Genomic DNA, 12,836 nt, shown 5'->3' with positions numbered 1-12,836 from the left:
GGACTTGGCCATGTGACTTGCACTGGCCAAGGAGACATCGGCAGATGTGGTACAGGAGAAGCTTGAAAAGTGCTTGCACATTGAGGCTTCTCCTCTCTTGCTGCCTTTGCAAAGCAGTGCCATGATAAGAAACCTGGGCTAGTCTGATAGATGTTAGGGACACTGGCCCCGTTGTCCCTGTCAGCCCAGTCAATTGCCAGATGTGTGAATGAGAACACAAGGAACCATCCCTCCCCTGCCTGACTCACCAGCTAACTACAGCCAAGTGAGCCCAAAAAGGTTAACAGAATTATCTAGCTGAGCCAAGCTCAAATTGCTGATCCACAAAATTGGGATCAAATAAATGATTAGAAATCTTAAGCCGCTAAGTTTTGGGGTGGTCTATTAGGCAGCAGAGGCCAAGTAATAAAAATCATGAATTTCCTGCCAGTAACCTAAATATTGGCAGGGTTTTTTTTTTTCCCTTTTGTCTTAAAATACTATTGGTTTCAATAGGTTGAATTTTGCAAAATAGACAAAAATCAGGAGACAGTGAGCAAGGACTTCCTTTGCCAATTCACATGAAATATGAGTCTATTTATTTTCTGAACTTATTAATGATTGTTTTAAAAATAATACACAATATGAAATGTTATGGTTAATCTAGTCATTATGGATAATTTGTCCTTCCAGATTATAATAGTGTATTTTCATTTTAGCACATGTCAAGAATCAGGGCCTATTTTAGCCCCTGAAAGCACTATAACAATTTTTGGCTTTAGCCCTTCTATCAGAACTTCACTAGAATAAGACAACTGTACTTTTAAATACTCTTCTTATATGCTGAAATATTATAGGATTTGATTCTTCCACTTGTAAAACACATGAAAACAGGATGATTATCATTTATAGGAAAGCTTATATTTTCCCACATGTATCCATAAAGCATAAATACATTTCAAAAAAGGAAGATAAACAAAATGTTTAAATAACAAGCGTAGAGAAAGAAAAAGGTGTGGTCATTCTTTAATAGAGGAAGAATGGTCTTGTTACAGATGACTAGAGAGTGGGATGATTCTGGGAAGCAGGTTTCCGGTGGTGACCCACACCCATTGCCAGCAGGAAAGTTTACTATTTGGTTCACTGCTGTATCCCTAGAGCATAGCATAGTGCTTAGCCCATAGTATGTGCTCAATAAATATGGATTGGATGCATGAATGAACAACCTCTTGAGAATCTTCTTTCTCTAGCATTTTTGTGTTATGATTTATTTTCAGATATCATATACTTTTTCAAATAGAACAATTTTACAGTTTTTATTCTTTTCTGCTTCAAAAAATATCACTTCAAAAAATATCATTTGAAGTCTACTGAGCAAATAAAGGAAAAGGAGTATAGGTAACAGGGAGCAATGACCACACGTGCAGAGTCTACACTCTTGTTTCTTCTTTATGGTTCTGAATCATATTATTTAAAAAACATTTTAATTATGAAAGTAGGATAATATGTATTAATTGATAAAATGTGGAGAACATTTAAATCTGTAAGGAAGAAAGCAATAGTGACTCGCAATGGCGTTAACTGCCAACATTAAGGCACATTTCCTCTCATACATAGATAGGTAAAAACCTTTGAATTTTGCCCAATATTTTAAAAGTTCTTAGACTCCTCAGGCTTTCTACGTTTTGTGAATCAATAAGGTATAAAAGTTATGATCTCAATCTCTTGATGCAAACAGACCTAGATTGTATGTTCACCAATTGACTCACTGAATGGCCAGGGTCAAGTTATTTAAGCATTAGTTCCCCTCATCTGTAAAATGGTGATAATAATAAAAATAACAATCATTATTATTCATAAAGATGTAATGATTAAATGATGTGATACATATTATGTACTCAGCACTGTGCTTGGCATGTAATAATCACTTAATAATGTGATCTATCGTTGAGTATTATTACTATTGATTTAATGTAATGGTATAATCTTGGTACTTTTCATTTTCCTAGAGCTAGTTGTGATTATAATTATGATTGCTATTATATTATTGTTATAACGAGAAATATTTTGGTCACTAAGTTTCTTAGAAATTCAGTGCATTTGTCTTGCTTTTTAAGATTTGTTCACAGTATTGGTCTCTTAAGCATTTTAATGTTCAGGCATCCACATCCGGAAACTTTATAATCTCTTGCTCCTGCTTTCCTCAGACCTCTCTGACCTTCCTTCATTGCTGTGGAGAGTAGTATTCTGGGCACACACCCCCACCTAGTGCACACCTTTCTTCCTCACTCTCTGTGGGTACATCACTGCCAGTGTTCCAACCATGGCCACTATGCAAGTCTCACTTCTGCCCTGAGTTTCAGACCTGCAGTTGGTTTCCTGCAGTGCATCATCCACTGGATATCCTGTACATCCTCACACATACTTTCCCTCCCCCCTTTCTTCCTCCAAGACCAAAGGCGACGTCTGAAACCCAACAGTTATATTGGCCTCTCCTGTCCCCGAATATCCCATATTTGACCAATTGCAGTGTCTTGAATCTGCCTTCTTCCTCGCTGCACTGATACTTCTCTAGTTCAGTCCCTGGCCTTTGTCCACTGGGCCCTGCAGTAGCCTCCTAACTATTCTGTGGTCTCTGGTCTTCATTCCTTAAAACCATCATCTATTCTGTTCAAAAAGGAAAACCTGAGCTTTCAGCTGGGAACTCCCAGAGATTCCCAGTCTTGTACATGATGCAGGGTCATGTCAATGCCTAGCATGATCTTCAAGGCTTCCATGACCAGGCAGGGACCTTTCTCTCAAGCCCTATTCCTGCTGTTTCCTACTTTATACTTTGGTGGTAACAAGTGGTCACACATGTGCACACACACGTTCACACATACACACACTCTGCTGGTCCATCCCTCCATGCCTTTGGACATGCTGTTTCTTCCAATGGAACCCCCTTCCCCACCTTTCTCTTGGTTAACTTAACTTCAGTGTCACCTTCTCCAAGAAGCTACTCAGCCTTGAGCTAAGTCATCCTCTTCTGTGCTAGCCATTTTATGTAAAAAGTATCTATGTGTGTCTATCTACCCACCCTGATCGTCGGCTTGTCCAGTGACAAGATTGTATCACATTCACACAGAGTACATCTTCAATAAATGCCTATGGAATTCTATTTTATGTTCCTCCACCTGTTCAGGATCACAGACATGAGTTTTAGTCATCACAAACGCTTACTTCAATATTTATTATAGAAGGATGCTCCAGATGGGTGGAACTATCTGACAGGTAAGAAGTGATGTGGGTTCAAACTGAAGGTCAAAGGCTGGCATTTTCATAAAAGAAATGTCTATGAGAAAGGTCTCAAATCTTTCTGAAATCCTCCTTATTTTGATGCATAGTAACATCTGATCAGGCGTAAAATACACAATAAAGTTTACTTGTCAGACATTACCCCATTCTGGTATCCAAGAACCCACAAATATCCTATAGAATTTATACAATTTAAATACAAAAATAAGCTTGTAAGGATACATATCAATAACTAGAGAACACAAGGGTGCCCATAAAGTCTAGAAACAGATAATATTGCTTTTTTTAAATTACAGATTAAAGATATCCTTGACAACATTGTGTATATTCACCTGTTTGCAGACTTTAAGATGCCATCTGTTTGCTTAAGGAGAACATGTCATAGCTACTTGTAGTATATACCAACATCACTGAAAGTAGCTATCTTTGATCAACTTTATAAAATTGAACTCATAGAACTACAAAATCAGCAAAATATTGTTTTGGTAAATGCTATGTCAAAAAAAAAAAAATAGACATTTGATTTTAGTATGGAACCCAGGCTCTTGAAACAAGGGGAGGAAACACTTTCTCCATCTCAGCAGCCTTTCTCGTTTCCGTTGCATGCATATTACTCAGGGTTTGAAGGTAGCCCTCCAAAATATTAGCTGAAAGCTTCCTCGGAAAGCAAATCTTTCCCACATCCTTCCCTGCAGTTCTTCTTTAAGAGGTGTCAGCATGGCTGAAAGAATGAAGTGGCTGCACATTGTTTGGCCGTGCTATTATGTGCTTAACATTTCCATAACAAAAGTGCCACTCGACTTCTCCCCGATTAATGCAGCTCGAGGGCTCTTGTCGTCCTTTAATAAAACATTGTTGAAATCATTTATTTAGAGCCCCTGGTTACTAGTGGGAGAATGACCATCTTTGTGCCAAAATATAGTGTATACAGTCCACTATTTTGTAGTAGATCATTCTGTTATTTAAGAAATTGATTAAATGGATGCCTCAGAAGGTATTTATGCTAATAGCGCATTACTTATGTCATTCAGATAGTCAAGGGTGAACCTTTTCAACTGTCTTCCAGAGGCAATCTCTCATATAGACTACAGTAAAGTCCAACTTTACTTAACTCGTAGGGCAGTGAGACCTACTGGAAACTCGACCCACAAGGCATTTGTAACATGATGTTCCCCAACAGCCTTGCTTTGATGAGCTGGGAGAAACTGGGTCAATCGACAAAATTTCTGATGTTCCTTGGTGTAAGAGGTCAAAAAACAAACAATGTATGCCTTTCTTTTTACAGGTTCAAAAAGAGATACATGAGGTTATTTTGTTAGAGAGCTTCCACAGGTCAAAGTTTAAAAGTAGAAAGATTTTCAATACAGGGTTTGATGTCTCTGAAAGCTCTCATAGAATTTTTTTTGTCTCTTTTTATTCTATGGTAAGTAACGTTGCTGGGATGGAGTGAGAGTATGAACAGAGAGGGTGGCAAGGAAGGGAAACCCCATTCCATGAGGTTTCTCTGGACTCATCAAGGTAGTGAGACAGAAAGGCTCTGTCTTCACCCCTCAGACACCATTTGGAGCACTGTGGTGCACCCCAGAAGTGCTAGAGCCTGGTGGCCCCTTAAATTTGTTGTGGTCAGGGCCAGGAGCTGCATCCTCCCTTACAGATGTTTGTAGGGGTGCTGCCCAAGTACAGAGATGTCCTGCCACTTAGTAGAAGAATTCACTTCCCTACAGCCATTTTTCCACTCTACATTTGTGTGTTGCTTGCGTACATTGCTATATATTGTTAAAAATAAACAGAGACCTTATGTTATGTCCATTGTGATTATATACAAAAGCGTTGCTGTGTGCTCGGGTGAGCAGTGAAGCCTGAACCTCCTTCTATTTACTGTATGGTCACTGTCAGTTCAATGAACTGCCTCCTTGTTCTTGACCATTGTCACACACTCCCTTAAACATTTGTCACTGAAGTGCCTCCAAAGACAAATAAACTGTCACTGAGAATTCAAACCTGCTAACTGGGGAAATGGGAAAGACCTCGAGGACGCACAATTTTACGTGAAACCCAAAAGGAGTTCCTCTCCCCCGAAAGACTTCTGTTAGAAGTGTGGTGCTTTTTGAGAATCCCCGGGAAAAGCCAGAGATACCTTTTCCTTCATTAATGGTACTTCCAGGCCTTCTCCATGGGACATTTGAGACGACCTAATGTCCAAAATTCCAATAAGGCTCCCCAGAGAGCATGAGATATTACAGATGTCAACATCTGTAAAAATCCTTTCTGCCTGGAAGCAGGTGGCAACATACAATCCCATACCAATCGCTGAAGGGTCCTACCATCTCAACAACCTGCTCTGGAGTCCACTAGGTCTGCAGGGGGGAAGGGGGCTCCAGGGCTCCAGGGCTCCAGTGTGTAATTGTTTAAATTAAAATGGACCACCGATCAATGTTCACTTTCTTCAAGGAAGAAAGCATAAAGCCTCGTGTCCTCTCTCCCCAAGAACGAGCTGTGTTGATTTATTCCAGGCAGATGCTTTTGACAGGACCCTGTAAAATCAAGTCGTGAGTTTATTGTAGCAGTTAATTATCAGGCCTTTTCTAGTGCTAATGCCTTTTACTTCTTACTGGGGAAAACTGGGCCTTTTACTGGGACAAAGACTTAACTTTTAGTCAAGAATGTGTTAAAATAACATGAGGTGGAGATGATTTAAATATATTTGAGGACAAACACAGGAGCATTGCTAACTTGTCCTTTTGTAAAGAAAGCTGATTTCATTTACAAGTCTCTGGGAATACTCTTTGTTCACTTCCCAAAGAAACAACGCTCCCGGCTTTGTTTTAACAATATGTTTACTCAAGCATTCAGGTGACTGGAGATTCCAACCGCACACCACTCTCCTAGGCGCAAGTCTGATACTACAGCTATCAGACCTTCTGATGGTGTACATAAAGGAATCTTGGCTTTAGGTGCACCAAACGAGTGCCTCGGATCCCTCCATAAAAGCCGGGGAAAAAAGTGAGTTAGAGGCACATGAAACCTCAAAAGTAGGGGGTGGAAGTGGGTGGGAAAAAGTCAGAAGGGGGCACAGCTTTGTTAATTACTTTAGGCAGCAGAGAAATCTGGTTATGTTTTCTCAGCACATGTTAATATCAAATAAAGAGACACCAGATCTTGCTAATCTGTCGACCCCTCAGACAAAGTTTATTTGTGGTGACTTTTAAACTCCTGACTTGCCTTCCAATCACCGCGTTTAAAATGAAAAGCTTTAAATAAACACCAGGAATAGAAGATAAATAAACTTTTTTTCCCCCTTGCAAGTGCCTAGCTTGGCGAGGTTCAGGCTCAAATCCCCAGAGGACAGAGCGCTCTCTTTTGTGTTAATGTTTAAAAGATTTTCCAATGCCGGAGTTTATTCCTACTGCAAACATTTCTATTTACAAGGTCAAGTGTATCAGCACTCGACACAGCTTAAGAGTGTAATTATTTATCTAAGGGCGTTTGAGTGTAGATCAGTAGCTCTGGCAGGAACCCAGCCTTCAGCTCACTGCTAAACAACTCCTCACAACAATATTACACATTCTGGTAATTGTTCCTCTCCCCAGTGTGTTTACTTTTGCCCGCCTGAATGTTTTGTAACAAAATTTTGTACTTTTTCCACCAAAAGTGTGAAAATGACTTTGAAGTATTGAGTCTTGTAGGTTTTCTAAGACCTATTGGTAACAGATGTTATTGGCACTTTTGATTGCATGAGAGTGTCTAGTAGCCAGAGAGGACACTTTTGGGAGTAAGGGGTAATAGGGAGGGGGGTCTGGGGAGGGGTCCCAGGGGAAAAGGAGAGGGAAGAAATGTGATGTCTGGGTTATCCCCAAATTATGTATAGGAGACACTGTTTTGAGAATTCTCTCCACAAATGAAAAACCAATGGAGGCCAGTCAATTACATCTTTTTAGCTGCCTCATTTACAGATGTCTAATTGTTCATTAAATTAAAGGCAGAAATAATAGCTTGCATTTCTTGTCTTGTACTGTATTTTAATTTCAGTTGATGGTTGATAGATTCCTTGTGACCCCTCCACCCACCTCCTCACCCATGACTGGGTTAACCACAGTGTAGGTCTGGAAAGTAACTACACCATACTCATTGTTTAAAACTCTTTACTGATGTACACGTTTTAATAAAACAAATAATCAAAAAATACACAAATCCACAGTTATTTAAAACTCAGGATTTTTAAAAAATGATATCTATAAAAATACAATGTTTAAGGCAGTTTGGAAATGCATTTATACATTTCTACAATGTCCATAAATTCTCTTGAAAATAAGAATGTTAACTTCAAATCTATAAAATACACTGTACATTTTAAGACTGTTCTAAATAGAGCACACTTCACAATGGACCGTGGGTTTGAATCCCTGGTGACAAATGGATTCTGTACATTCAGGGGGGGAAGGGTGTCATATGAATGTGAATTTAAAACTTTTAATTTCTTTTTAAAAATAAATTATTTCTGAAGCATACAATTTATAAAAATTCTATATACAAAGTACAGCAACTGGTAACAAACCCCAGTTTTAATACACTTTATATACGATGTACCAAGGTTTAGCACCCTGATAGGAGCAGAGGCAATATATGTTCTCCGCATATTTGAACATACAATTTCTTGATGTAAAGAACAAAAAGGACAACAAAACAAACATCATAAAGAGGCTTTCATAGATGGCAGTGCAGAGCTTTTTTAAATAAAAAGTTGCATTGTTCAACACCATAGTAACCCCTTAGATCAGCATTTTTTGACCACTAATCCTAAGAAATGTGCTAAGAGATCAGAGTGGTACCAAGGAAATTAAGGTCAAGGGCTCAAAGTTATCCAAAACCAATTCAGGGGTTCCCCCTAAGGCAATCACCGCGCTCCCCCCTCCCCCTCTGTATCGCTGAGAATTCGGAGCTCTGATACCAAGAGGAAACCCATGAATCAGTGAGTGGGACTTTTCTGTTTACTTACGATTGATTGCAATGTCCTCACTGGCCACAATAACAACAACAACAAAAAGTTGATACTGGCACTTTTTTCCCCCTCAAAGGAAAAATGCTAATAAACAGCTCCTTTGCAAACATAATTCTTCCTTCAAACTCCCTGCTCCAAGCCCAGTCCCTTGGACCTGTTAAGGCCCCGTCGGTCAGCATCCTCCCTTCGGAGTCCAGGACTACGGTTCTGTCCCCTCCAAGCCCGTTTCCTCCCCAGTGTCCTGAACTCTACAGCTAGGTTTCTGGAGGGCAGACAAGTGGGAGTTTTTGGAGCCTGGAATGGGGGCAGGAGAGGAGGTCCAAGAAGTTCTGCTCGGGAGAGGAGACAGGGAAGGTGCCAAGACTCGTGGCCGGGAGACCGGCGCTAGGCCGAGTCCACTTGGAAAAAGTCTTGGGAAGTATCCCCAACCATCCTCTCTATCTATCCCCAAGCCACAGGTGCCCCGGCTCAGGGGCGAGCCGGAGAGCGCGCGCGGAAGCGGGACGCGGGCCTCCCGCAGCCAATGGCTGGGGCCGCGAGGGCTAAAAGAGCGGCCCGAGCAGCAGCAGCAAGATGGAGGCCAGGGGGGTCCAGGCGCCTCGGGGCGCCGCGCGGCCGCCGCCGCTGCTCCTGCGCCCGGTCCCGTACGGCAGTTCCCCGCGGCCGCCCGCCGCAGCAGCGCCGCCGCCCGGGCGCGGCGGGTGCGGGACGCCGTCGTCGTCGTCCAGCGGCTGCTCTCCGCCTGCGCCCCCGGGGCGAAGCTCGTCGTCGTAGTCCTCGTCGTAGTAGTCGTCTAGTCCTCCGTCCGAACCGCTGCTGCCGGGGCTGTTGCCCAGCTCGGCGCCGAAGCACAGGCGGGCCATGTTCTCTTTGACCGACTCGCAGATGGGTCGCTCGAGACCGTCGCACACGCAGTCATTGAGCAGCGCCGCCTTGGGCACGGCCCGCATGTCCTCGATGACGGTGCGGCACTCGTCGGTGCAGCGCAGCCCGTTGAAGAGCTTGCCGCAGTAGGTCAGGTAGCGGCTGAGCGCCAGGTTGCAGCGGCTGTCGCGGTCGCAGCGCCGCCGGGCCTCGGTGCAGCCCATGACCCCGCCCGCGCCGGCGCCGCTCGTCCGGGGCAGGCACGGCTCAATGGCGCGCTTGGTTGACTTGCAGTTCTCGTCCTGAGCGCAGTCACAGTCCTCCAGGGCGGGCCCGCGGCGCGTGTGGTTGAGCTGAATGAGGGCCGAGATGCAGTGGCTCGGGCAGCGCCAGCGCGACGGGAAGGAGGCGGCCGAGGCCGGGAGGGCTGCAGCGGCGGCGGCCCCCGGCGCGTCGCCCCCGCCGCGCTGCGCCAACACCGGCGCGCACGCCTCGGCGTACTGGTTGTAGGCGTAGCTGCACTCCGGCTCCCCCTGGCACTGCAGCAGCGCCTGCCAGCAGATGAGGCGGCGGCCGTGCGCCAGCCCCGAGCCCCGCGGCGCCGAGCCCAGCAGCTGCAGCAGCGCCATCAGGCACAGCCAGGCGCCCCGCACGGTCCCCCCGCGGGCCTCGCCGCCGCCGCCCAGCAGCGCGGCCACCATCGCGGGCAGCGGCGGCCGCCGGGCGAGGAGGAGGACGGAGAGGAGGCGCGGAGAGCGGCGGACGCGGAGCCGGTGGAAAAGTTTGCCCAAGTCCTGCCCACTTCTTGCATGAGTGTCTTCATAAATCCATGCGCGCCGCTGGCTGATGCCCCGCTGGTGGCAGAAGGTCGGCTCTCGCTCGGGCTGCGGCGGCTTCCTGGAAGTGCACAGCAGCCAAGATCTTCTCTGGCTCTCCCACCCGAGAGCCCTCCGCTCGGCCCCCGGCGGTGGCGGGAGGCGCTCACTGTCGCCCCGGGGGGCTGCGGGCCGCGGGGCCGTGGCGGGGCTGCAGGACCGCGCGGCCCCACGGGTGCATTTTGCTCCGCGCTTGCAGATCCGTTGTGCGGCCGGCGGCGCCCGCGCCTGCTGCTTGCTCTGCGGCCGCGGTGGCTCCTTCCTCCCGGGCTCAGCGCCGCGCCGCAGCCGCCGCGGGCTGTCGCATCGCGCCGCTTCCTGGCCCAGCGTCCGTGCGCTGCCCGCCTTCCCGCGGCCCAGCCGCCCCGCGGCCCCTCCCCCTCCGCCCGCGGCGACCCGGGTCTCGGCCGAGCTCCGGGGAGCTCTTTCCGGGCGGCGCGGGGTGAACAAGAAAGTCGGCGCGGCCGGAGAGCGGCTCCCGGGCTTCACTCGGCGGCGGCTTCTCGGGTGACCAGGAGCCCGGGGAGCGGATCCGCTGAGCCCGGCTGCGGACTCGCTCGCAGCGAGGCTTTAAATACAAAAGTGGGCCGGGAGCCCCCGCGTGGTGCCGCGGTGCCCCCTCATTATGCATGCATGGAAAAGCAAACAAACAAAAACATTAGCAACGCTCCTCCGCTCGCCGAGCCCCGGCCCCGCGCGCTCCGAGCCTGCCCGCTTTCTCCTTTCTCCACTCTCTTTCGCCTTTGCTCGGCCCCTTTCCCGGCTTTTCGAGATGCTATTGGTCCAGCCTGTTGTTGCTGAAACTTTTTTTTTTTACGAGCCACTGGAGTGGGGTTGCGGAGTGGGGGAGGGCGGAGAGGGCGGTGGGCAGCTCACATTCAGGCATTCAGGGCTTGAAAGGAACGGCTTAGGGGGGTTGACAGAGGCCCCGAGCTCCTCCTACTCTTAAGGAGGCGCGGATATGGAGCTCGGCCGCACAACCAGCGGGCAGGGCTGGGGCAGATGTCTGCATCCGGCTCAGCCACGGGACTTTTTGTTTGGCTTTTTTTCCTTTTCTTTTTCTTTTTTTTTTTTGGGGGGGGGGAAGTTTTAATAATTCTAGCTAGTCCCTATCGGTGTCTTCGACTGGGTTCAGAACGCAGTTTATTTTTCGGGTTCCCCATCTTTGGGTCCTGATCATCACGAGGAGGGGGAAAATCCAGAGAATTTAATATGGGACATTTGAAACTGTTTTTTAAAAAACACAAAAGAAAGAAGTTGATGAGATATCTACAACCCCCAACTCCCCAGCTCCAGGAAGTTGATCTGGCAGGTACGGCCGTTGCACCGGGCATCGTTTTCAAATTGCAAGACAGAAATCCAATCAACCGAATTAATTTCTTAGGGCTATAAGTTTATAACACGTGTGATAATGAAAAAAATAATAATAGCATTAAAAATCTTCGGGAATATTGAACAGTGCCATCTGGCCGCAGTCACCACATAGAAGGAGATGAATCGACACGCACCAAGGTTTATATTAAGTGTAAGTGTGATCCCTCACTAAGTTTAAGGGCAGCTGCCCCGCAGAGGAGCCTCTGCAATCCTGGCGCGGGACTTTACGAGCTACCTTAACTGTGGCGCAACGCAGCCTTCGGCCACCAGAGGCACCCGGCGTCTGCGGCCTGTCAAAAACTGGCGCTTTTTTCCTCCCCTTTCCGTGGAGAGACTATCAACTCCATCTGTCACAAAAATTAAGGCTAAATCGCCTCTCCAGAAGCGGAGGGAACCGAGGCTCCAGAGCGCTCAGCACTGGGCTGTCCGCCTCTCCCCCGAGGCCAAGTGAATTTGAAATGGCAAAAGTCAGAGGCAGAGCCCAGCTCTTGTGGATTTATCGAGCTGCGGAAAAGCCTCCTGTTAGTGCTGAGACGGCTGCATTCCTCAGAGGCGCTGGGTCCTCCTTGGGAAGCTTCACCTCCGCAATCCCCCAAACAAAACCCTTAAAAGAGCCAGTTTGAGGGAAGGCGGACCATCTTCCTCTGACTTAAGTACTGGAAAACAAACAATAATATAAATTTATACCTAAACTAATAATAATAATAATAAAATGGCTGCATCAAAACATCTATATCCCTGGCTCTGTTTTTCTGTTTTCTGGAGTCTTAATCTCAGTCCTGCCTGGAGGACTTGGACAACTCACATGCCTTCTCCATGTCTTGGATCCCTCATATGTAAGGTTCAAGGACAGATAAGACACTTGAAAAAGTCCCTTTTGTTTTTAAAACTTTGTGATTTTAGACTCATAGGGAACAAAGTCAATATTCAGTTGCATCTTTAAGTTAATGTTTGTGGAGTTAGTTCCTTTAGAATAGTGGGTCTCCAACCTTAGCAAGTACAGGAATCATCGGGTGGTCCTGTTAAAACCCAGGTTGCACCAGGTGTGGTGGTGGCTCCCACTGTAGCCCCAGCTACTGGGCAGGCTGAGGCAGGAGGATTGCTGGAGCTCAGGAGTTCCAGGCTGCAGTGAGGTATAATGGTCGCCCCACCGCATTCCAGCCTGGGTGACAGAGCAAGACCCCCATCCCTAAAAACAAAACAAAACAAAACAGCCAGATTGTTAGCTCCTAGAATTTCTGATTCAGTAAGACTGGTGGGGCCCAAGAATCTGTATTTCTAACAAATTTCAGAAAATGCTACTTCTTGTCTGGGAACCAAATTTTGAGAACCAATGCCTAGAGGTTAAATGTGTGTTTGTAAAACTTGTCCCACCTTGGTCTCGATACAGCTCTCAGTGAGATGTAAGGGAGGCCAAGAGCTCTGCGTGCTTTGGGGACACCCCTGTC

General features: G+C 46.6%; 1 protein-coding gene across 1 annotated transcript; it reads right to left on the bottom strand.

Moving 5' to 3' along the window:
* Positions 1–7,401: 7,401 nt before the first annotated feature.
* On the bottom strand, positions 7,402–10,244 carry GAS1 (growth arrest-specific 1). The gene has a single exon (XM_012659380.1). It carries the CDS (start codon positions 9,838–9,840, stop codon positions 8,818–8,820), a length of 1,023 nt encoding a protein of 340 aa, XP_012514834.1. The 5' UTR covers positions 9,841–10,244; the 3' UTR covers positions 7,402–8,817.
* Between the last annotated feature and the right edge of the window lie 2,592 nt (positions 10,245–12,836).

Source organism: Propithecus coquereli, unplaced genomic scaffold, assembly GCF_000956105.1.
Source record: "Propithecus coquereli isolate 6110/MARCELLA unplaced genomic scaffold, Pcoq_1.0 Scaffold608, whole genome shotgun sequence".
Lineage (NCBI taxonomy): Eukaryota > Metazoa > Chordata > Mammalia > Primates > Indriidae > Propithecus > Propithecus coquereli.
This window is presented reverse-complemented; position numbering and strand designations above follow the sequence as displayed.